At 44.8% G+C, this 24,333-nt stretch overlaps 1 protein-coding gene across 2 annotated transcripts in view; it reads left to right on the top strand.

Moving 5' to 3' along the window:
* LOC138964326 (GTP-binding protein REM 1-like) overlaps window positions 1–24,333 on the top strand; it is a 140,847-nt gene that overhangs the window by 39,575 nt on the left and 76,939 nt on the right. For both annotated transcript variants that reach the window (XM_070336247.1, XM_070336254.1), the window contains exon 2: window positions 4,604–5,720. In XM_070336247.1, coding sequence (XP_070192348.1) covers window positions 5,087–5,720 — 634 coding nt within the window. In that variant the 5' untranslated portion in view covers window positions 4,604–5,086. The remainder of the gene's footprint in view (window positions 1–4,603; window positions 5,721–24,333) is intronic.

Below are 24,333 nucleotides of genomic sequence, written 5' to 3' on the forward strand. Positions count from 1 at the left end.
CAAAAGCGATCTTTGGAATTGACTGACGTAGTCCGGAAGAATTCATGCATCAACTTACGTCACGTATTCGACGTCATCACTTCGCATACCGTATGGTCTCGGTATTTCGTTGGCCTTCATATTTCCTACTTGTGAAATGACCCTCAAAGCTAACCGAGACTAGTTGAGGCTGTATCAATGCGCCTCGCCAGCAGGTTGTTAATGACTTTTTTTAGCGAGTGGTTACCGACAATTAATGACCGATAATTTTTAATGAGTTGGGGCATTCTGACCAATCACGGGATCTGTTTCATTAAAACGCAAACTTGATTGAATTTCAATTGTTATTATCGTCAAATTCGTTTTCCAACTGATTTCTTGTTCACTGTATAATCGTCACCTCTGTCTATTATCATAAGAGCCCTTTATCATAATAATTGTCGTCATGCTTGGTATTATCGTCATATTTCTATTTTAACTGTTTTGTTTTGTTTATGACGAATGAGTGGTCCAATTTCTTGTTTCAGCCATAATTAAGCTACTGATGACCGTAGAAGTAGTAGTCCTGATCTGAACTTAGTCATACTCAAAGATGACTGATTTTATATCAGTCATAATTATGGTCATAGAAGTCTGTACTTAGGTGTACTCATGGATGACTGTCCTCCCGTGATAGACGTATAAGTCTGTACTTAGTAGATACCTGTTCTCAGCCCTGTGCATAGAATTCTGTGTTCTCAGTAATATGCATTGAAGTCTGTGTTCTCAGTAATATGCATTAAAGTCTGTGTTCCCAGTAATATGCATTGAAGTCTGTGTTCTCAGTAATATGCATTGAAGTCTGTGTTCCCAGTAATATGCATAGAAGTATGTTCTTTGTTGGCAGTCATATACACAGATGACTGTTCACAGCATATAGCCATACAATAGTACCCAATATTGACGGACTGTGTGATGATATCTTCTGCTATGGTCTGTTGAGACAGTGATATCAAAATCGAGACCGGAGGTCGAGATTTTGATATCACTGTCGAAACAGACCAATAGCAGAAGATATCATCACACAGTCAGTCAATGTTAGATATATTGCTAATTCTCCAGACATTTTGTATTTACTGAAAAGAAATTACAACAGTATTTGTCTCAGTTTTGGCTGTTCCATATCCCTCCCTCTCATTATTATTTCTTTTTGTTCACTCTTTTCTTGTACTTTTCAGTATTCTAAAATGTCTTTCCTTTCAAAAAGTCTTTAGTCACTTGCTCAACTAAATTCTGGGATAATTACATTTTCATATTAATTTGTTTGTTTTTAAATTTAGGTTTTGTTTTTTTTTGAAGTGGGGAAGCAATAAAGAGGTCGTCGATATCAAAACTGATATCGACGGAAATGTCGTCGATATCAGTTTTGCACTGAGCTCAGTTTTGCCCAATTGACCAATGAAAATCCAGGTAACATAAGAAATAGCAATATTGCTTTTAGTCATACTCATAGACGACTGTTGTTAATGTTATGTATGTATTTTACCGATTTCTCATCCTGGGTTAATTAGTGTACACAATAATACAACGCTGCCTAGTTTTAAAGCAGCGAAGGTTTAACAGAGTTCATTGACATTTTTAGACGAGCTTTACATTGTCAGACGAGGCATGGTAGTGGCAAAGGAGGATGTGTCTGCGAGATTAGCAGTGGGTGAATTAGTAATGATGCCGAGTGAGCAGAAATGTAGATATATTGACGAAATGCGTCAGAGTATCAGACAGGATCATGGTTTCAGCGGGTCCATGATTTATACAACATGCTGACATGTTGGAAGCGTTTTACTGAACGGGTAACTGAAGAAAGAAGTTTTCAGTGTGAGTGAGGCGGAGGTTGGAGTTTGATTTCGGTAGAGATAGATTTTGAGAGAGAGAGAGAGATAGAGTTTGAGAGAGAGAAAGAGAGAGAGAGAGGAGAGAGAGAGAGAGAGAGGAGAGAGAGAGAGAGAGAGAGAGAGAGAGAGAAGACCAGACAAGACCAGACCAGACCAGACCAGACAGACAGACCGACAGACAGGTGGACAGGAAGACAGGTAGACATACAGACAGACGGTCGGACGGACGAGAAGCAGAGAAGGTGAGAGAGAGAGAGAGATAGAGAGAGAGACAGACAGACAGAGAGAGAGACAGAGACAGAGAGAGTGACAGAGACAGAGACAGACAGACAGACAGACAGACAGACAGACAGAGACAGAGAGAGACACACACAGACAGAGACAGAGACAGAGACAGACAGAGACACAGAGAAGTTGGATCGGGGACCGCTTTTCACGAAAAGGTCCAGTAGCTGCTCTTTTGTGCGTTCCTAATTTAGTTAGCTGCCTCATTCTTCGGCTAATAGTCTCTTCCAAAAACAAGATACTGTTTACGGGACAGAAAGAGAGAGAAAAAGAGAGAGAGAGAGAGAGAGAGAGAGAGAGAGAGAGAGAGAGAGAGAGAGAGAGAGAGAGAGAGAGAGCGCAATAGAGAGAGAGAGAGAAAGAGAGAGAGACAGAGATAGAGAGAGAGAGAAAGAGAGAGAAAGAGAGAGCAAGAGAGAGAGAAAGAGAGCAAGAGAGAGAGAGAGAGAGAGAGAGAGAGAGAGAGAGAGAGAGAGAGAGAGAGAGAGAGAGAGAGAGAGAGAGAGCTTTAAATTTTCAATCAGCCAAAAGGTCAAAACATTACTCCTCTTTCCGCCGGTCAATAATGTATTACAAGTAGGCTACCTTCTGTGTCGTCTTGTCTGATCTGTTTTTGGATTTAAACGGAATACTCTCTGTCTCTGTCTATATGTCTGTCTCTGTCTCAGTTTGTCTGTCTGTGTGTTTGTCTCTGTCTCTCTGTCTCTGTCTATCTGCCTGTGTGTGTGTGTGTGTGTGTGTGTGTGTGTGCGTGTGTGTGTGTGCGCGCGCGCGAGTGTGTGTGTCTGGCTGTATGGCTGGCTGGCTGGCTGTATGGCTGGCTGGCTGTCTGTCTGTCTGTCTGTCTGTCTGTCTGGCTATGATTCAGTGGGGAAAAAAAGATAGATGACATACAGAACAGACAGCCAAGTAGGCAGACGAAGACAAACGGACAAACTGTAAACAGCTAACTGTACGATGACTTGAATTGATGCTTCTTCATGCACAAGCATCTTACTCATCCACATGCCTTACCCACACACACACACACACACACACACACACACACACACACACACACACACACAGGCTGTTTTCTTTCGAGTCAACTGAGATCGTCGCACACTTCAAACTATCATTTTTCGTACAAGCTAAGCGTTCGCACTAAAATCCGTCTCGGAAACCTCCCACCTCTCTCCAAACAATGCGAGACTTCGATTCCGTCTGCGTTGACATCGCGTGAGTGCGTTTCATTTTCCCGGAACCTCCCAAAGAAACTCATCACAGTCAGCACCTTGTGTGCGTCATTTTGACAAAAAGCTTTCTTGCTGGATACGGAAATTCCTGGGTTTGCCAGGTGATCGTGTTTTGTGTGTGTAGTGTACGTGGCTGGATACGGAAGCGTCTGTGTTGTTAGCCAGTTTGGTCGGTCTTTTGTTCTAGAGAACAATCATGCTTGTTGGCTGATTGATTTCTTGGTCTGCTGGTTTCATGGTAAACAAACACCTTCTATGAAAGATTGTGTTGATTGATACTTCTTTGGTCTGCTTTGATGAGGCAGAAACGCTCCCTTTGCTCAATAATTGTGTTGATGGTTGGTTCCCTGGTCTGTCATTCTAATTCTTCTGCGTTCCAGGATGTGGAAACGCTCTCTTTGTCGGAAGATCTGTTGATTTACTTATTGGTCTGCGTTTACTGTTAATGCAGTTAACGCTCTCTTTGTCAGATGATATTGAGGGAGATAATTAAATACTAAACGAGATGTGGCAAAGCGCTTCCTGGTACAAACAAAAAGCTATTTTGAACAAAGATGCTGGGTGTTTCTGTTTCCTTTGTCATCATTCAAGCTGATTTGTCGTGCAACAGCGCCCTTTTATTCAAAAGGATGTGTCGATGATTGATCCTTTGTCTGAGATTTTTATTTCACGAAGAAACACTCTCCATGCTGTAGGATCTGTCGAGTGTTTCCTGAATTGGGATTTATAGTTTGGACACGATTTCGTCCTGGGGTTCTTCATCTTAGTTCATAACCTTTTGATTTTGCATTTCATATTTTTGTTTTTGTTCTAATGCTCAAACTACCAGCTGGGCGTCTGAATGGCAACAGCTTGGCTCTCTGTGTGTGTGTGTGTGTGTGTGTGTGTGTGTGTGTGTGTGTGTGTGTGTGTGTGTGTGAGTGAGAGTGAGAGCGAATGTGTGTGCGTGTGTGTGTGCATACGCGCGTGCGTGCGTGTGTGTGTGTGTCTGTCTGTGTGTCTGTCTGTCTGTCTGTCTGTCTGTCTGTCTGTCTGTGAGCGTGCGTACATGCGTCAGTGCGTGCGTATGTGCGTGGGTGCGTGTGTCTTTCTGTCTTTATGTCTGTCTGCCTGTGTGTGCGCGCTTGTGCGTGTGTAAAATAAAGCAGGGGTTCGACGTCCGCCGTGATGAGAATTACTAGTTTTAGATCAATAACGCTTTCGTAATGACAACCTGTGTCTTTTCTTTTTCAGCGGAGTACAGACCACGACGGAGGTTCGTCACCTTTCGGTCAATCATCCCACCGTCCCAGCTGCTTTTCTCCGCAAGTACAATAAAACCGGTGTGGCAGAATCGAGTTGAACGTTTCATAAAGGACTACTTGCTTCCTGGACCTGTTCTGGCACATTCTTATCGACGGGAGGAATGGTTATGCTAGTCTGAATCTAATGTGACAAAGTTTTGTGCGAGTGTTCTTGAAGAGATTAAGCTTTTGGGTAACTGTGTGCCATTCCACAGCATGGAGCTACCAACATAAACCCATCTCTAGAAGATGCACAGGTGCTGTGATTAAACCTAGAAAACAAGAGACTCCGGTTCAAGCTGTCTTTGAACTTCAAGTGAAAATAAATCCCAAGTACATTTGGGGAACGCAAGGAGTTACGAAAACTGTGAACGTTTTCAGTAATATCTGCAATTATTTGTGAGTAATATCTGTCTGCACACAATCAATCACCATGGCAACAATGACGATGGACATTCTGGTGGAAGGGGAGAGGATCACAGATCCCGACGAGAAGTTCCTGAGGGTGTCTCCGCTCCGTGATTCGGCCTCCGCCCCTCACTCTCGCTCCTCCTCCTTTAAGAACAGGCCCCGCCCCAAACTCTCCCTGGACATCGCGGCAGCCCAGAGGCCTCGAACCAACTCCCTGCCCACCAGCCAGCTCTTCCTCTCCCTCCCCAACCCGGACTGGATGCCGCCTCCGGAGCCCGAAAAGGCCGGCCTGTGCAGAGTCAGGTCTTTCAAGACGACCTCCAAAGGCATCGTGAACCACGGCGACTCCTTCAAGAGATCCACGCACAGCCTGGTGTCTAACGGCAGCTTCGGGAGTATAGATCACCTGGGGCAGGTTCATCCAGGTGGAGGATCTTCCACCAAAGTGTCCTCGTCCAAGAAGGCCAGGTCCCGGAGTATACACTCGGAAGACAGCGCTGCTGCGCCAGCGCCCCCGAAGGCGGCGGAAGTCAGGGTAACCCCTGCGTCTGCTTACTACAAAGTGCTGATGATGGGGTCGACGGGGTCAGGCAAGTCGGCGTTGACCCGCCAGTTCATGACCTCCGAGTACAAGGGCACCTACGAGATCACAACGCGTGAGTTGATGCAATTGTTTGTCTGTTTGTTGGTTTGTGTGTGCGTGTGTGTGTGTGTGTGTGTGTGTGTGTGTGTGTGTGTGTGTGTGTGTGTGTTTGTTTGTTTGTTTGTTTGTTTGTTTGTGTGAGTGTTTCTTGGTTTGTTTCTCCTATTTATTCACATGCCCGAGAATAGGAGGGGCTAATGGAATGTTCGACGGGGGGTGTGCAAAAATGCATACAACCCAGTATAATTATTCAGATAATATCACCTAGTTTCTATCAACCGCGCACTCATTGTACCTCAACAGGGGCGGACGAGGGGGGGGGGGCACAGGGGGCACGTGCCCCCCCCCCCCCCCCCGAAAAAAAAAAAAAAAAGAAGAAGAAAAAAAAAAGATTTTTCTATGCTGATTCTATGACCATTTCTAAGTTCAAATGGCACCAGATGGCACCATTTTGCTTCTTTGGGCAAAAAAAATTTCCGGGGGGGCATGCCCCCGGACCCCCCTAGCAAATTCGGGCGCTTCGCGCCCATCGCATTCACTTTCGATTCAAAGTGCCCCCCCCCCTTACAAAGCAACTGATCCGCCCCTGCTCAAGGAACGTACAATTTAGCCAAAACCCACGTCGATCAAGCTATCACAATGCTTCCCACACGCCTGTCTCTATTTCACAATATCAGATATATTGCTATTCTATACTGAACATGATTGCACGTTACGCTCCTCGCTTCGTGCTCTATATCCGATGAGAAATCGATCGTGTGTCATTTGCTTGATATGGGTCAGAAGTCAGCTTTACTTAATTAGAGTAACAGGTGTTCGTTTTATTCTTCATTATTTTATGATTAATCGTTTATGTACCTATTTTTGACCTGCTTCGCGCGATCAATGTGCGCAAACACAAACGCACGCACTCAGTCACGCACGCACACAGGCGGGCACGCACACACACATGCACGCAAGCACGCACACATGTATATGCATGCACGCACGCAACTAACCAACCGTAATACAGACACTGGACTGTTTTTTGTGTGTGGTTTTTTTTCAATTTTTTTTATTCAAATAAATAACAACAACTAACAATATCTCATACAATGAATTAAATACAACTTATCGAGTACAACAAGCTAACTTTTTTAACGTTTTGTTCTTCGAACACTCACACAAAAATGCTTCTTATCTGTAACTGCCTATTAAAAATACTTTCCAACGGTAAAAACGAATTTGTTTTTTTATATATACTAACGCACATATATACTAACACTGGACTGTTTCAGTTTCATTTTAAACCACATAAGTAATTGGTCAGCATCGTCACACTTTCGGTGCGTCAATCTCTGTGTCTGTCGGTCCGTTTGTTCTTATTAGTAAAGTAATGGCTGCAGAACGAAAGATGTCCACTTTCCTAGTACGAAATGCACAAACATATATTTTAAATTTCCTTGCCAAGTTATCGTTTTAAAATCAGTGGTTCAAACAGATCGCATTCCATCTAAGACGGGACCACAAATTATGAGGATAGAATATTTCACAGAATGAACTTCCCTACAAGAAGATAAAAACTAATTGTGTGATTGATGTTTTTGAAACAAACACGAACAAACAAACAAAAACAAATTCAAATTAAATTGAAAACCCAATCACCTGAAAGAAGAGAAAAGGAAATACACTTGAAAAAGAATCTAGAAAATTAAAGATAAGGAGAAAAAATGGACCAAAGAGACTAGACACACAATTGTATTAAGAGTATACCCTCTGAGAGGTATAAGACAGCTGGAAGCCAGGAAAGAACAATAGGGCAAACAAAACTGAAGAAAACAAGAAATTCCTTCGAGGTAGGAAAAACACCCCCGTTGGTCAAAGGGAAATAACCATTCTCCCTGCCACCAACTGAGAAGGTTATTTCCCTTTGACCATTAATATGTCACTCTATAAGTCCTTGTAGAATCTTAATCCACCAATAACTCCCTAACCGTGTGTTTGACTGGTCCCAATTTTTGTAAGGACCGTCTCAGGAATGTATAGAACCTGTTCACCAAGTTTGGTGACGATCGGTCCGTTCATTCTTGAGATCTATATGCGAACACAAACACACAGACACACAAACACACAAACACATCGACCGAAACCTATACACACCCCTATACCGGGGGTGTAATTAGCTTTGAAGCTCTATGTGAGCCCAAGGGTTTGTTAACAAAGACCATTAGTGGCCAAAGCTCTTTGTGGTTCTACTTTGTTACTGATTACTTTAGTAAGTACATCGTCCACTTGGTTAGTCCGTTAGTCCACCGGCAGTCTACCTTGTCTCTCCGTTGACACCTTCACCCTTAGTTCGTCCATCCATTTGTACCCCTATCTGTCTTTCAGCTTCCGTGTGTGTGTGTGTGTGTGTGTGTGTGTGTGTGTGTGTGTGTGTGTTTACTGGTGCGAGGATTCCCATGGGTACATCTGATCGAAATTCAATCTATCGCAAATCGAAAGCAATTGCAAACCGTTCGAGACGGGATGGCAGACTGATGTCACGATTACCATGCAGAATTAATCGTCCCACAACACCAAGGAAAAAGTCCCCTGTTGCATTTTCATTGCCCCAGCAAACACAGATTCTGAATTTGTAACACAATAAAACTTCCGGCAATTCACAACAATTGATAACGAGCTGAAAGGATAAAAGAAGTCCCTTACTACATTTTCATTACGACGGCGAGCGCTGTATTCGTAATTTCCGGCTAAGGCCCCCCCCCCCCCCCCCCCCCAAAAAAAAAAATAGTCTGTTTACGGTAACACATGCACACAAAAAAAAAAGGGTCGGTAGGTCGGGATTTTTTTTTCTCAAAAAACCCCCATATTTTTAAGTTATTAAATTATTTTGCCAAAAAACAAAGACTTTTTTAATTTTTGTTCCCCAAATGCCAAAAAAAAAGTCTAGGGTCGCACGAAAAAATAGGGTCGGTCGGGATACCGTAAACATTTATTTTTTTTTTGGCCAAATCACAACTATAACACGGGGGAAAAGATGGTGCATTTTCATTACGATAGTTCGCATTGTATAAACACAATAAATAATTGTGTAGCACAGCAGGACTTCCACCGAATAACATCCTATCATTGAGGCAGTCCGTCTCCGCAACAGAAAATCAGGTCATGTATCGGTGCATGGCTATTGCCATATTACACGTGCTTTCTCAACGAAATCACGTTGGTTGCAGATATAGCCTAGCTTGTTATTCCTCCGCGGATCACATTTGCTTCATGATACATGGCCATTAGCTGAATGAATATGTCGTTGGTCCTGTGTTAATGTGTCTGAGTGAGCAGCTGACGCTATTTCTCGTGGTACGGGAGAAAAACATCTGATAAGCAAAGGAAAGTAAGCGCTCTAAATGCATACGTCATGTGTACTCTGGTAAGTGAGAGTTACTCGGAACCAGTCTCCTGGCACCTGAGATCATAACAAACATTGAAATGAACATCACAAACATTGAAATGAACATAACAAACATTGAAATGAACATAACAAACATTGAAATTAACATCACAAACATTGAAATGAACAAGCGTCTTTCATCAAAAAACAACAACCAGTAATTGTTGTTTTTTTAGATGGAAGTCTAGCCCCTCTCCAAGTCTAGCCCCTCTCCAAGTCTAGCCCCTCTCCAAGTCTAGCCCCTCTCCAAGTCTAGCCACCGGCACGATGGCCTAGTGGTAAGGCGTCCGCCCCGTGATCGGGAGGTCGTGGGTTCGAACCCCGGCCGGGTCATACCTAAGACTTTAAAATTGGCAATCTAGTGGCTGCTCCGCCTGGCGTCTGGCATTATGGGGTTAGTGGTTGGTCCGGTGTCAGAATAATGTGACTGGGTGAGACATGAAGCCTGTGTTGCGACTTCTGTCTTGTGTGTGGCGCACGTTAGATGTCAAAGCAGCACCGCCCTGATATGGCCCTTCGTGGTCGGCTGGGCGTTAAGCAAACAAACAAACAAACAAACAAACAAGTCTAGCCCCTCTCCAAGTCTAGCCCCTCTCCAAGTCTAGCCCCTCTCCAAGTCTAGCCCCTCTTCAAGTCTAGCCCCTCTTCAAGTCTAGCCCCTCTCCAAGTCTAGCCCCTCTCCAAGTCTAGCCCCTCTTCAAGTCTAGCCCCTCTCCAAGTCTAGCCCCTCTTCAAGTCTAGCCCCTCTCCAAGTCTAGCCCCTCTCCAAGTCTAGCCCCTCTCCAAGTCTAGCCCCTCTCCAAGTCTAGCCCCTCTCTTCCTTCCGGGACGTTCCCCGGACAAGATTTTTTTTTTTTTTACTTTTACGACTATTTTTTAACAGGACAAACAGATAGACAGACAGACATTTAAGCTAAGTTTGGCAAAACAAAAAGGAAGAAAAACCAAAGCGTTGTAGTTAGACACACGGACACACAGCCACGCAGATTGAGCAAAAGGAAGCCGATCTCAGTTAGACCAAAGAGTGTTTCCCTACGGACACTCTTTGGTTAGACAGACACACAGACAGGTGTTCAAAGTAAGCATACTAGTTGTTTTATTGTACTAGCGGTGCCATTCCTTCTTCTGTACTTTCATCCGCAGTGTATAAAGGTTAACCGTGTGTTTGTAGCCGTAGAGTCTACATGGCTTTCGGATTGAAAAGCCCTGAATAGTAGGCCTGGGCTACTGACATTGCAATCTGGAGATGAAGTCACTAATAGCAGAAGTTCGTGACCAGCTTAGGCAGCTGGACACAATGACGATAATGTGTAGAATATCTGATTGCTCTCTCTCTGTCTCTTTCTGTCTCACTCTCACTATCTCTCTGTCTCTCCTGTCTGTCTCTCTGTTTGTCTCTCTCTCTGTCTCTCTCTCTCTGTCTCTCTGTCTCCCTCTCTCTCTCTCTCTCTCGCTCTCCCTCCCCCTTCACTCCTCTCTCTCTCTCTCTCTCTCTCTCTCTCTCTCTCTCTCGCTCGCTCTCTACCTCTATCTCTCTCTGTCTCTCTGTCTCTGTCTCTGTCTCTATCTCTCTCTGTCTCTCTCTCTCTCTCTCTCTCTCTCTCTCTCTCTCTCTCTCTCTCACTTTTTATGTCTGATATTTTAGTGCTTTTTACATTTAGTGAAGTTATGTTTGTCTTTTGATTTGTTCTTTATGTGTACGTATTGATAATGATATACATGTATGCAAATGATTGGGACAATTCCTCCCCACATTTTTTTTTCTCCCTTTTGTTATTAGTTGTTTTGGATGTTTATATATGTGTCGTAACGAAATCTGGTAATTGCCGAATTCGTGAAATCGGCAACGTATTTGCCGAATTCGTGAAATCGGCAATCGCTTGCCGAGAACGCGAATTCGACAGGCTATTGCCGAAATCGTGAAAGGCCAGATTAAAGTTGTCGAATTCGTGAAATCGGCAACGGATTTCACGTAATCGTCAATCGATTTCACGAAATCGACGATTTTGTCGATTTCACGAATTCGGCAACTTTAAACATGTTTTGGTGCAACAGAATGTAGTGTAGCTGAGCTGTCACGCGACTGATGGCAAACTGAACTGTTCTCTGTGCCCATCTTCTTCTTCTTCTTCGTCCTGTGGTAACCCCGTCGACTTGGAGTTTAACTCCACAATGTTCAGTCACTTTCACGTGCATATCGGTCTTTATGTAGTTGAAATAAACGGTGAAAAATACTCACCCTTTAAAAAGAAAAATGTGGAGCCCAAATTATATTCACAATTTCCTTCATAACAAGGAAGCTTTCAATGATGGAGGCGCTGTTTGCCGACAGGTTTGATGATGCCATCAGAAAAGAGAAATTTAGCGTGCACATTCTACCAAGTAGAAAGGATTACAATACAATGATTTCAACACTTGCTGGTCAGCAAACCAAAGATCGCGGTTACTACTATTTGAGAAGCCGGTTTGAACTGTTGGACATAGCTGGCTCACAGAGAATAGTAAAGGTAATAAACATCTCCTCTCTCTCTCTCTCACTCTCGCTCTGTCACTCTCTCTCTCTGTCTGTCTCTCTGTCTCTCTCTCTGTCTCTCTCTCTCTATCTCTCTCTCTCTCTCACTCTCTCTGTCTCTCTGTCTCTGTCTCTGTCTCTCTCTCTTTTGTCTCTCTGTCTGTCTGTCTCTCTCTCTGTCTCTCTCTGTCTGTCTGTCTGTCTGTCTGTCTCTCTCTGTCTGTGTCTCTGCTGTCTCTCTGTCTGTTTGTCTGTCTCTCTCTCTGTCTCTCTCTGTGTGTCTTTTTCTGTGTCTCTGTCTGTCTGTCTGTCTGTCTGTCTCTCTCTGTCTATTTCTGTGTCTTTGTCTCTCTCTCTCTCTCTCTCTCTCGCAATTGTAGTTAGTCATTTATGGAAATCAGACGTGTGTGTGTGCGTGTGTGTGTGTGTGTGTGTGTGTGTGTGTGTGTGTGACATTTATCTAATAACAATACATCTGTCAACATGAACATACTATCTATTGCCCGTTTTGAAACTCGATTTTCTTTAATCCAGAAACGACACGATGCCACCGCACACCCAAGGTACTTGATAACCAAGGAGGATTTATTCCAACGCATCCTGGAGGCCCATGTCAGTACCGGACACGGAGGAGTAAAGAAGACACGCCTCGGACTTCACGACAAATACTGCAATATTACTGAACGGATGGTGGCCATATTCCTAGCAAACTGCGAATCGTGTCAGAAGAAGAAGTCAAAGCCAAACAAGGGACTGGTGGTGAAACCATTATGCAGTTCGGGCTTGGGTTCGCGAGGACAGGTGGACCTCATCATCATGGAGTCACAGCCAGATAGAGACTACGTGAATATAATGAACTACCAGGATCACTTCACTAAGTTCAATTTTCTGAGACCACTGAAGTCGAGGACCGCTGCAGAAGTCGCCTACAACTTGATTGATATTTTTACACTGATAGGAGCCCCATGCATCTTGCAGAGCGACAATGGTCGTGAATTCGCGGCGAAAGTGGTATACGAATTGAAAGAATTGTGGCCTTCGCTGATGATCGTGCATGGGCGGCCGAGGCACCCCCAAAGCCAAGGTAGCGTCGAAAGATCAAACCATGACATCAAGCAGATGTTAATTGCATGGACAACAGACAACTCCTGCAGCAAATGGGCGGAAGGTCTGCGATTTGTCATGCTGCAAAAGAATTCGTCAGCGCATCGAAATTTGAACAACCGTTCTCCCTTTGAGGTCATGTTTGGCCAAAAGCCACTGGTTGGGCTGCAGAAAACTAGCCTCCCTAATGATGTGATGGAAACCGAAGAAGAGCTTGCTGGACTTCTAGCAAATACTACACCCCCACATGGTGAAACAGACGACGATGACACAGATTTCGTTCCACAGATGAGCCCCATCGATGACAGTAGGTTATCTCCGCAAGCCGCAGGACCTTCTCCAAGAGAAGACGCAGAACATGAGTCAGTCAGTGCTGCAATAGCCCATCTACGTGCGACTCAAACAAAGGCCAGGTCTGACACAGACAACGAGGACGAAGAAGAAACAGATTTCGAGGGTAGTCTCGCTTCACAGATGAGCCCCGTCAATGACAGTTGGTCATCTACGAATGCCGATGACGGCGTTGCCCCGTCTACAAGAGAAGACGACGCAATATCTGAAACTGTAGATCCACTGACAACGCACGTAGCTCTGATCAACACGCGTAGAGAAGAAGCAAGAAAGGGACAGGATAAGAGCCGAAGTGAAATGCTCAGGCGAACGAAGCAAAGGCTGTCACCTTTTCAGGTCGGAGATGCCGTCCTCATACCAGTTTCAGAATTTGATCGAGGACGCCTTGATAGCAGAAACATTCCAGGTGTAGTGGTTGAAGTGACAACCAGAGAAACTCACCGGATTGGCACCGAGCACGGCACTGTGAATACCACATTCAGCCGATCCGAGCTGTTAAAAGGTGATAGCAATATCGTCAGAGATGTGAACCCCGAAATGATGTCGGTGAGGCACCTTGCAGGTCTGCACTCCGCTCATGGCGGACAAGGGTTTTCCAAGTGCTCTTGCGGGTCAACCTGCTCATCAAAACGATGCACATGCAAGAAATCCGCCGTGAAGTGCAACAGCCACTGCCACCCAAGAAACGGGAAATGTACCAACAAATAAGACGTCGTGGAAAGTTGTGGTGTTACCTTACTTGTAACATTACACATGGATGATACATTATACTTACCTTAGACACGGATATTACATGTCGTCTTGAGCAATTACAGTTTTCCTACTTTTTCGACTTTTCTTGTCCCTGACGTTTCGTGGGACTGACGTTGTGACGTTGTGGCGTAACATCACTTACGTTGCACATAAATGGTCTTGATCAATAATACTATTTTCAGTTGTTTCTTGTCCTTGTATTTTCCTGGAACGTTATGGTAGCTTATACTCACCTTAGACACGAATGAGGAACCCAAAGGGGGGGTATCATCACGATCACGGGAAGGGAAATTTTAGCTTTCACGATCACAGTTACCTTGCTTTTTGTTTTCACGATCACGAACACCAGTGGCAAATCACGGTCACGGTAAAAGTTGCAGGTACAGAAAGCACGTGTCAAAGAAAACACAACCACACAGTAATTCGCTCCTCTGGATCCAATCTATTGTTTTACACACACACACATAGAAATACATATCATGATTTGTAATCAGTAACAAGAATGTTGTTTTCATTTTTTTTTTCTCTCGCTCTCTCTCTCTCTGTCTCACACACACTCACAGGAATATACACTCCAGGGGCGGAGCAGTTAAGCCAGAGGGGGTGGGGTGGGGGGTTACAACCTGGAGTCCAAGGGTAGACCCCTTGTGGGGTACATGGCAAGGCCCCGTTGGGGGGTCTGGGGGGCTTAGCCCCCCAGAAGCTGAAGAGTTTTAGTTATTTTATGAAAAATGTATGGCTTATCCTTGATTTTAAACATGATCAACTGGTGTCAGCGGCCACTCATTATTTAATTTAAAGTTAGTATTAATTTTTTTCTTTTTTTTGACAGCCGGGGGGGGGGGGGGGTTTACAGGGGTTCCGGTGGATTGAAATTAAAGTACATGCATGTGTGATGGTAGAGTCTATAATAACAAAATCCCCAACGAACATGACTTTGATCGACTTTGACATGAGGATCAATTGACCCAAATTGGCACGTCTCCCCGCCATAGTTCCTGAATTTAACCCATTGTTGATAAGTTTACAGGCGCTAAAATAAATCCAAGCTTAATGCAAAGGAGCGACAATTAGAATCTATGCCAAGCGTGTCCACGTTGCTGGGATGAAAAACACATTTCTAGTTTCGGTTTTGGCTACACGCAGACTCGATCAGACTCGAGCCAGTCGAGGTCACACTGAGCGAGTGACAGCCGGACGTGGCAATGTCGACAATGTCAATAATCTCAATCAAACTCAAAGATCTTGAAAAAATATCAAGATCTTTGCCTACATTCAGAACAGTCATAGAGCAACATAGACAGGGCCGGACTAGGGGGGGGGGTTACAGGGGTTGCGCAACCCCACCCCCCTGGCTTAAGCATGTACCTCCCAAACGCTTTTTTATGTGGGGGAGGGAGGGGGGGTTGCATCTGGATCATCATGAAATCCGAGGAGAAATCGCACCTCTCACCCCCTTTGGAAAGACATTTTTCTTCAACGATTTTTGTGATGAAAAGTATGAGTCCTTACAATCTCAATTCTTCTTCATTGCCTATACAGCTTGCTGTCGAATTTACCTTTTTCGTTCAAGGAGAGGCTTCCTTTCCCTCCAGAAACATCAAAAAACGTGGTAATCTTGAACTTTAGCGTGTTAAATTCATAGCTCATAATTCAGAGGCATTTAAGTCTCCAAATTTGTAGAACCTGCACTTGTAATCATAACAAGTCATTTTAGATCCCTTTGAAGTTACGGAATGAACTCCGATGAACTGTACGAATGCATTTCGTTTACATGGGTCAAAGAAGGAATTATCCGTATGAGCGGGCAAAGGGAGACAACTCTTTCGTGTAAATGATGTCCCATGGTTGACAACGTACGCCATTTTCGGTGCATTTTCGTCGATTGAACAACCAAATTAATTAATTATGCTTAAGTTTCGAGCTCAATCCGTCAATCAATTTCGCGACAAATGTTCTTTGGCTTGCTTACATGGACTTGTATCAAAAATAAGTCAAGAATGTCACTGGATACTGAGCTATGAATTTAACACGCTAAAGTTCAAGATTACCAAAAAGGTTCAGCTTCAAGGGGGCTTCGCCCCCTTCCAACCCCCAGCAAGGGGGCTTCGCCTCCTGGACCCCCACCAAGGGGCTTTGCCCCCTGGACCCCCATCTGTTACCCCCCCCCCCCTCCAGTACTTACCTAGTCCGGCCCTGATAGATCAACATACCTTGACATTTCGTCTTCGGAAAGACGGACCCGTAGCCTGACCTTTCCACCAAGGAAGGCATTCTCGCCGCCTGCTTTGGTCTGGCTTGCATCCACAAAATATAACAGAAGTTCGATGACAGTACCGCTGCACGCCATTTTTGATCTTCGAATTCGAATTTGACTGAATGCACTCAAAACTTTAGCACGAAGCCCTTCCATTGGATGAAGTTTGGCAGACTTTTGCAATTCGCCTTTTGATTGGATCTCTTTTTTGTGTGATTGGTTCTCTTAAAGGGAAGCAATCGCTGTCAAAATCATATTTCTGAATGTGTTGTTGCTTCCCTTCAATCGGGATTGGCTCCTTGACGAATAGAGGATAATAGAGTGATACAGCTGTGAAAAATGTACGTTGAAAATAAAATGCTTTGCAATAATGCCCATCACGATCACGAAAACAAATGACGATCACGATCACGAGACTTGATTTTTTTGTCATCACGGATCACGGGCAAAGTCCCATCACGATCACAGAAATGGAAATTTTGGCAATCACGGTCACAGAAAGGTCAAAAAACGCCAATCACGATCACGATTTTAAACCCTTTGGGGCCCTCACGAATATTACATGTCGTCTTGAGCAATTCCTGTTTTCCTACTTTTTCGACTTCTCTTGTCCCCGACGTTTCGTGCGACTGACGTTGTGGCGTAACATCACTTACGTTGCACATACATGGTCTTGAGCAATTACTACTATTTTCAGTTGTTTCTTGTCCCTGTATTTTGTTGCTTAACTTACCTTAGACATGGATACTACATGTCGTCTTGAGCAATTTCTGTTTATCTACTTTTCCAACTTGTCTTTTCCCTGAAATTTCCCCTTTTCCCTGAAATTTGCACATGCATGGTCTTCAGCAATGATAATTATTAAACAAACAAAAATGCCGTGCTCGTTCATGCCATTGTCATTCTATGCACATACACACACCACCACCACCACCACCACCACCACCACCACACAAGACACACACACACACACCACCACCACCACACAAGACACACACACACACACACACACACACACGCACACACACACACACACACACACACACACACACACACACACACACACACACACACAAGTTGCCGAATTCGTGAAATCGACAAAATCGTCGATTTCGTGAAATCGATTGCCGATTTCGTGAAATCAGTTGCCGATTTCACGAATTCGACAACTTTAATCAGGCCTTTCACAATTTCGGCAATAGCCTGCCGAATTCGCGTTCTCGGCAAGCGATTGCCGATTTCACGAATTCGGCAAATAGGTTGCCGATTTCACGAATTCGGCAATTACCAGATTTCGTTACGACATTGCACACTATGCTGCAATTTCCACACTATATTGTTTTTCCCATTTTTGAGTGTGTATACAAAACCATAACCCTTTTTCTTATTACTATTTACATTATGTACGTCTGTAAGAAACAATAACCTTGTCAATTTTACCATCTATATTCTGTGCGTCTGAATTAAGTGTGTGTATAAGGGACAGGTTGTAAGATTAGGCTTTGCCTAAAACCTCTATCCATTGGTGATAAAGTTCAGTTTCAGTTTCAGTTTTAGTTTCTCTCTTATCTTTTCCTTTCGTTCTTTCTGGTGGGGATTATACAAGCTCCTCTGTACAACGTCTTGGTTTTGCCACACGGTTAGTTACTTACTTAGTTACTTTGACAGGCTGGACGGCAGGCAGGTAGGCAGGCAGGAAGTTAATCACTGCAGTGAAAGGTAGCCGGGTCGTTATTTAGAGACAGCGCATAATCACGTCTAGCGCTGTTACAGATGATGGTTATCGTTAATTAATTAGTTCAGAGTAAGCATACTAGTTGGGTTTTTTTACTAGCTGTGCCATTCTTTCTTCTGTACTTACATCCGCAGTGTTTGTACCCGTAGAGTCTACATGGCTTTCAGATTTAAAAAGCCCTGAATAGTAGCCCTAGGCCACTGACAGTGCAATCTGGAGATGAAGTCGCTAATAGAAGTTCGTGACCAGCTTAGGCAGCTGGACACAATGACGATGTGTAGAATATCTGATTGCTCTCTCTCTGTCTCTCTCTGTCTCATTGTCTCTCTGTCTCTCTCTGTCTCATTGTCTCTCTCTGTCTCTCTCTCTCTCTCTCTCTCTCTCTCTCTCTTCTCTCTCTCTCTCTCTCGCTCTACCTCCCTCCCCCCTCTCTCTCTCTCTCTCTCTCTCTCTCTCTCTCTTCTCTCTCTCTCTCTCTCGCTCTACCTCCCTCCCCCCTCTCTCTCTCTCTCTCGCTCTCTATTTCTCTCTCTCTCTCTCTCTCTCTCTCTCTCTCTCCCTCTCTCTCTCTTTCTCTTTCTCTCTCTTTTTTTCTGGTTCTCTCGCTTTCCGCAAACCTTACACTGCATGGTATACGGAGAACTCGGTAGATTTCCCCTATCAGTTCTCGCTGCTTCCAGATGCGTTTAATACTGGTTGCGGCTAAATCGCCTCCCCAACACAAGATATGTAAAAATGGCCCATGTGATGATGAGGAACATGGCAGACAGAGGGACAGACAATTGGTCCGCTAGGGTCAGGAACCTCCTATGTGAAAATGGGTTTGGACATGTGTGGACGTACGGCTATGTCGGCAACGAAAAACACTTTATCAAGGCTTTTCAACAACGCCTAAAAGACTGCTTTATCCAGAACTGGCATAGTAAGCTGGAAGACAGTGAGAGGTATGACACATACAAATTGTTTAAACCTGATTTTGGAAGAGAAAGGTACCTTGACCAAATAGACAATCCATATATATTCAAAAAGTGTTCACAAAATTCAGACTTGGGGTTTCACCCTTGATGTGCAACAAACAGAGATACTCTGCAAACGGTTCCCATGTTTGCCCACTTTGCAGATACCCTCACGAAAACGAGCACCACTTTCTTTTTAAGTGCCCAGTATACTCGGATATAAGAGAAACTTACTTGGAAAATGTCTTTGAAATTGGTCAACTCGAAAACTCGTCAATGCAGATACTACTAACACAAAACAAAAGTAGGTTGTGGGCACTCTCCCGGTATACATTTTATGCATTCAGGCATCGACAGCAACTGCTAGGCTAAAATGAATGTGTGTAAATGATTTCCGATCGATATGTTTCAACCCTTAGCACTGTATATGCACTTGTTCTTACTTGTCTCTGAGAGAGTATACATTGAAATGGAAACTCTACTCCCCCCTTGTACAAACACAACAGTGTTCTCGTCGTGTTGGACGGTCACATGCATATATATAAACAAACTGGTAGACTATAAATGAAGCAGACACAGGCATGGAGGGTTAGCGTGTTATTTATTCCGCCATGATTCTCCCAGAATCCCCAGCAACCTTTTTACGTCAGGGTTCTTGCATATTGACAATAGAACACGGTTTTTAATGACGTCATAACATTACATCACCCTTACTTTACGCTTATTTTTTCTTTTAGAAAACAAAGCAAATTAGCTCTTCAATGTAACTATGAGTATGACTTTCATAGATGAAAACTTCAACAAAAGAAAACATTCCTGTGCTTCTTTCACACTAGTTAAACATAACCAAAAGTCACAGATCAAGAATGTTAGGCCGCTTGACCACGCGACCGCTTCTTGTGGTCACAGGCCGTTCATTGGGCAATCCCTCAGACGGAGAATCTGTCTCCCTTTGTTCTGAGGACGGATCAGGAGAACCACCGTCCTCCCCGCGATGTCCTGGGCGTCCCGCATCAGGAGGAATGGTTGTTGACGCTTTGTCTGGTGACTGCTTTGGGGTTGGTGCATCACTCAGACGTCTGTTGAGGTGTCGGCGATTTCTTCTCTGGATGCCCGTCTTTGTCTGTAGTTCGTATGACCTCGGAGCAACTGGTCGCAAGATGACTGCTTCTTTCTCCGTAGGTGTTTTCAGCCACACACGTTCTCCTGGCTTGAGGGTAGGAAGGGGTTGAGCTCGGTGTCGCTTGTCGTGGTTTTTCTTCTGTGCCTCTTTCTGCTGGACATCGGCTGACCGCATGTCGTGGAACTTTGGCCAGTCTGGAATAAGCAGATTGGGAACGGCAGGTACCTTGGTTCTCAAACGACGTCCCATAAGTCTTTCCGCTGGACTGAAACCGCACTGCAGAGGCGTCGCTCTGTAGTTTAACATGGCCACGTACGGATCTTCAGCTTTCAGGAGCAGCTGCTTGAGGGTCTGCACTGCTCGTTCAGCTTCTCCGTTGGCTTGCGGATACCGTGGACTACTGGTTTCATGGGTGAAGCCATATTCTTCAGCAAACCTTGAGAACTTGTCAGCGTCAAACTGAGGGCCATTGTCCGTCATCATGACTTCCGGGATTCCATGCCTGGACATGATGCTCTTCAGGTGTTGGATGACAGTTTCACTGGTGGTCGAACGTAGTAGTGCCATTTCTATGTACCTCGAGAAATAGTCCACCACCACAAGGTAGTCGTTTCCACGCCAGTCCATCAAGTCGACACCCACTTTCTGCCATGGATAATCTGGCACTGGTGTAGGTTGCAATGGTTCTGGTGGTGGTTTGCGCTCCTTCACGCAAGTTGCACATTCTTCTATCATGACTTTTATGTCTGTGGAAAGTCCTGGCCACCACACTGAAGATCTTGCCAGCGCTCTGCACTTTACGATGCCCTGGTGACCTCCGTGGATTTTGCTGAGAATGTCCTGCCTCATCACTTCTGGAATGACAAGACGGTCCCTGAACAACAACAGTCCTTGTTGTACCGTCAGGTCGTCTCTCACTGTGTGAAAAGGCTTAAGGTCTGGTTCAACCTTGTTAACATCAGGCCATCCTTTGTTGCAGTAGTCTTTCACTTTGCAGCAAATTATATCTTTCTGCTGTTTGGCCCTGATTTCATCCATGCGCTGCTTTGACGCTGGAAATCCTTCCACCACTGACTTGACGTATGCTGCAACATCACTGTCAAGCTGTAAGTCTGACGTCTGTGGAGATCCGACTGGAGCACGCGATAAGGCGTCAGCAGTTGTCAGATCCTTACCAGCTGTGTAGATCACGTCATACCGGTACCGCATCAGCCTCATACGGAACCGTTGAATCCGTGGCGAAAGCTCGTCTAGCTGTTTTGACTTGAGGAGTGCCAGAAGCGGCCTGTGGTCTGTCTCTATGGTGAATGAGGGAAGACCAATCAAGAAGTCAGCGAACTTCTCGCAGGCCCACGTAGACGCTAATGCCTCCTTTTCCACCTGGGCATACCGCTGCTCGGTGGACGTCATAGATCTTGAAGCAAAGAATACGGGTTGCCATTCACCGTCTCTTTCCTGGAGAAGGACAGCTCCCAGCCCGTACGACGAAGCATCAGCTGACACTTTGGTAGGCAAGGATGTGCTGTAGTGAGCCAGCACTGGTGGTGAGGTCAGCTGTTCTTTCAGTCTTTGAAACGCTCTCTCCTGTGCGTCTCCCCATGTCCACTGAATTTCCTTTTTCAGCAAATCACGTAGAGGTCTGGTCTCTTCTGCCAGGTTAGGGGAGAACTTTCGGACGAAGTTCACCAGTCCCAAAACACGTCGTAGTTCAGGGACGCTCTTAGGTCGAGGCATGTTCCTGATAGCCTCCACCTTGTCCGGATCCATCTGCACACCATCCTTGGAGATCACGTGTCCGAGAAACTTGATGCTTGTTTGGCCGAAAGCACACTTGTCATTCAGTGTGACACCAGCATCTTGAAGCTTTTCAAGTACTTGCTTCAGACGTTGGTCATGCTCGACTTGGTTGCGTCCGTACACCAACACATCATCTATGTCGCATATGACCCCTGGAATGTCTGACAACAGCTGCGACATGATGCGATGAAAAACCTCGCTCCCTGACGAGATTCCGAAGGGTAGACGTTGAAAACAAAAACGTCCGATTGGTGTAATGAAGGTCGTCAACTCTTGTGAGCTTTTCTCCAGTGGAACTTGATAGAAACCGCTGTTGCAGTCCAGTTTAGTGAATACTGTTGCCTCCTCTAACTGTGCGAGGAGTTGATCTGTAGACGGAAGAGGATAGTTTTCTCTCTTGACACTCTCGTTCAGTCTGGTAAGGTCTACACAGATCCTCACTGCATCATTATGTGCTTTCGGCACCACAACGATGGGGGCACACCAGTCAGTTGGAGTGTTGACTGGTCGAATCACTTCCTGATCTTGCAGTCGCCTAAGCTCCTCCTCTACCTTCTGTTGAAAAGGGAGTGGAACACGTCTCGGTGCTGTCACTGCATACGGCACTGCACTGTCCTTCAGGCGAATCGTATAAGTCTCTTTCATTTTCCCAAGTCCAGAGAACAGCCTGGGGAAAGTCTTCTGAATGCGTTCCTTGTCGCCTTCTTTCACCGTTTCCACACGCTTCACGAGTCCTAGCGCCTGAATTGCTGGTCTCCCTAACAGAGGTTCTTCTAGGTCTTCAACCACGTAGATGTCTTGAATGCTCATGGCGTTCTTGACTTTCATTTTTGACGTGAACTGTCCAAGCACTTTTAGTGGAATTTTACCTGGGCCAAAGAGTCTTTTCGAAGGCCTCTCAAGCGGGTATTTGTTTTTGGGTACCATCACTGCTGGCATCACTGTTACGTCTGCTCCAGTGTCCATCTTAAACTGAATGTTTGACTGCTCTAGCTGAACGTCCACATGCCAGGCGTCAGTTCCTGCATTTGACACTGCTCCCAGATATGCTTCATCTTTCACTTCCTTCACAGAAGCTTGGCTGATGGGCTTGCTGAAACAACAAACTGCATAATGTCCTTTCTTCAGGCATTTTCTGCATTCGGCTTTCGCGGCAGGACATGACTCTCTGCCATGCTGATCTCGACCGCATCTGGTGCACTTTTGTGACCTTTCTCCGAGATTTCGGCTTGGACGCTTCCACTGTGTTTTCGGATGCTGTCCCTTTTGCATAGCATTCGGAACCCCCTTTAGGCGATCCACTGTTGTTTCCTTAGACATTTCATGGAGTTGTTGCTGGGATGACTCATAAGCTCTGCATATGTCTACTGCTTTTTTAAAAGTCAGTGTTGAATCTTCAAGAAGTTTCTCCCGCATGGTATCACTTTTGACACCAACGACAATTCTATCCCGTATCATACGGTCTTCCATGATGCCATAATTACAGTTCTTAGCAAGTTGTCTAAGGGCTGCCACATACGCATCGATCGACTCAGACGAATCCTGGCGTCGAATGTGAAATTTGTATGTTTCGAACGCTTCATGCGTGGCTCCCACACAAAATTCTTCCAGTTTCTTGATGACAACGCTTATGTCTTTCTTGTTCTCACCTTCAGAGAACCTCATGCTGTCATACACCTCCATTGCATCTTCGCCAATGCAGGCAAGCAACACTGCACACCGGTATTCTCCTTCTTCTTTGTCCAGTCGAGAAGCAATCTCATAATTGTCCCATTGTCTTTTGAACTTCTTCCAGTTTTGGGATAAGTTGCCTTCCATAACCAGCTTTGAAGGTATTGGAACATTGGCTGTGTAATGTCTCCTCTCTGCCTGTAATGGTGGTTGGTTCGGCTGCTCTGCCATACTGGATCTCTGCTGAATCCGTACCACTGAACCACACCTTTCTTTATTTTTGGAGTGTGCGCTTCCTACTGCGACGCTACATCTAGTTTGCTGCTGTCGGAGTACGCGATTTTAGATCGAACAAAATGCTCTACGGCACGCGCGAACAAAACTTTCGACTTGCAATCTCGTACATAAAGTTTTTCACACTCACTGCTTCGCTACCACCCCACTTCTGACACCATGTCGTGTTCTCGTCGTGTTGGACGGTCACATGCATATATATAAACAAACTGGTAGACTATAAATGAAGCAGACACAGGCATGGAGGGTTAGCGTGTTATTTATTCCGCCATGATTCTCCCAGAATCCCCAGCAACCTTTTTACGTCAGGGTTCTTGCATATTGACAATAGAACACGGTTTTTAATGACGTCATAACATTACAGTTTACAATAAAAATTCTGAGTTCTGAGTTCTGAGTTCTGAGTTCTGAGTTCTCTCTCTCTCTCTCTCTCTCTCTCTCTCTCTCTCTCTCTCTCTCTCTCTCTCTCTCTCTCTCTCTCTCTCTCTCTCTCTCTCTCTCCCTCTCTCTCTGTTACGATTTTCCATCATCATCAACATCATCATCATCATCATCATCATCATCATCATCATCATCATCATCATCATCATCATCATCATCATCAACATCTTCATCATCATCATTTACACCATATAATCATTAT

The sequence above is a fragment of the Littorina saxatilis genome, linkage group LG1 (genome assembly GCF_037325665.1).
Source record: "Littorina saxatilis isolate snail1 linkage group LG1, US_GU_Lsax_2.0, whole genome shotgun sequence".
NCBI classification, from domain to species: Eukaryota; Metazoa; Mollusca; class Gastropoda; order Littorinimorpha; family Littorinidae; genus Littorina; species Littorina saxatilis.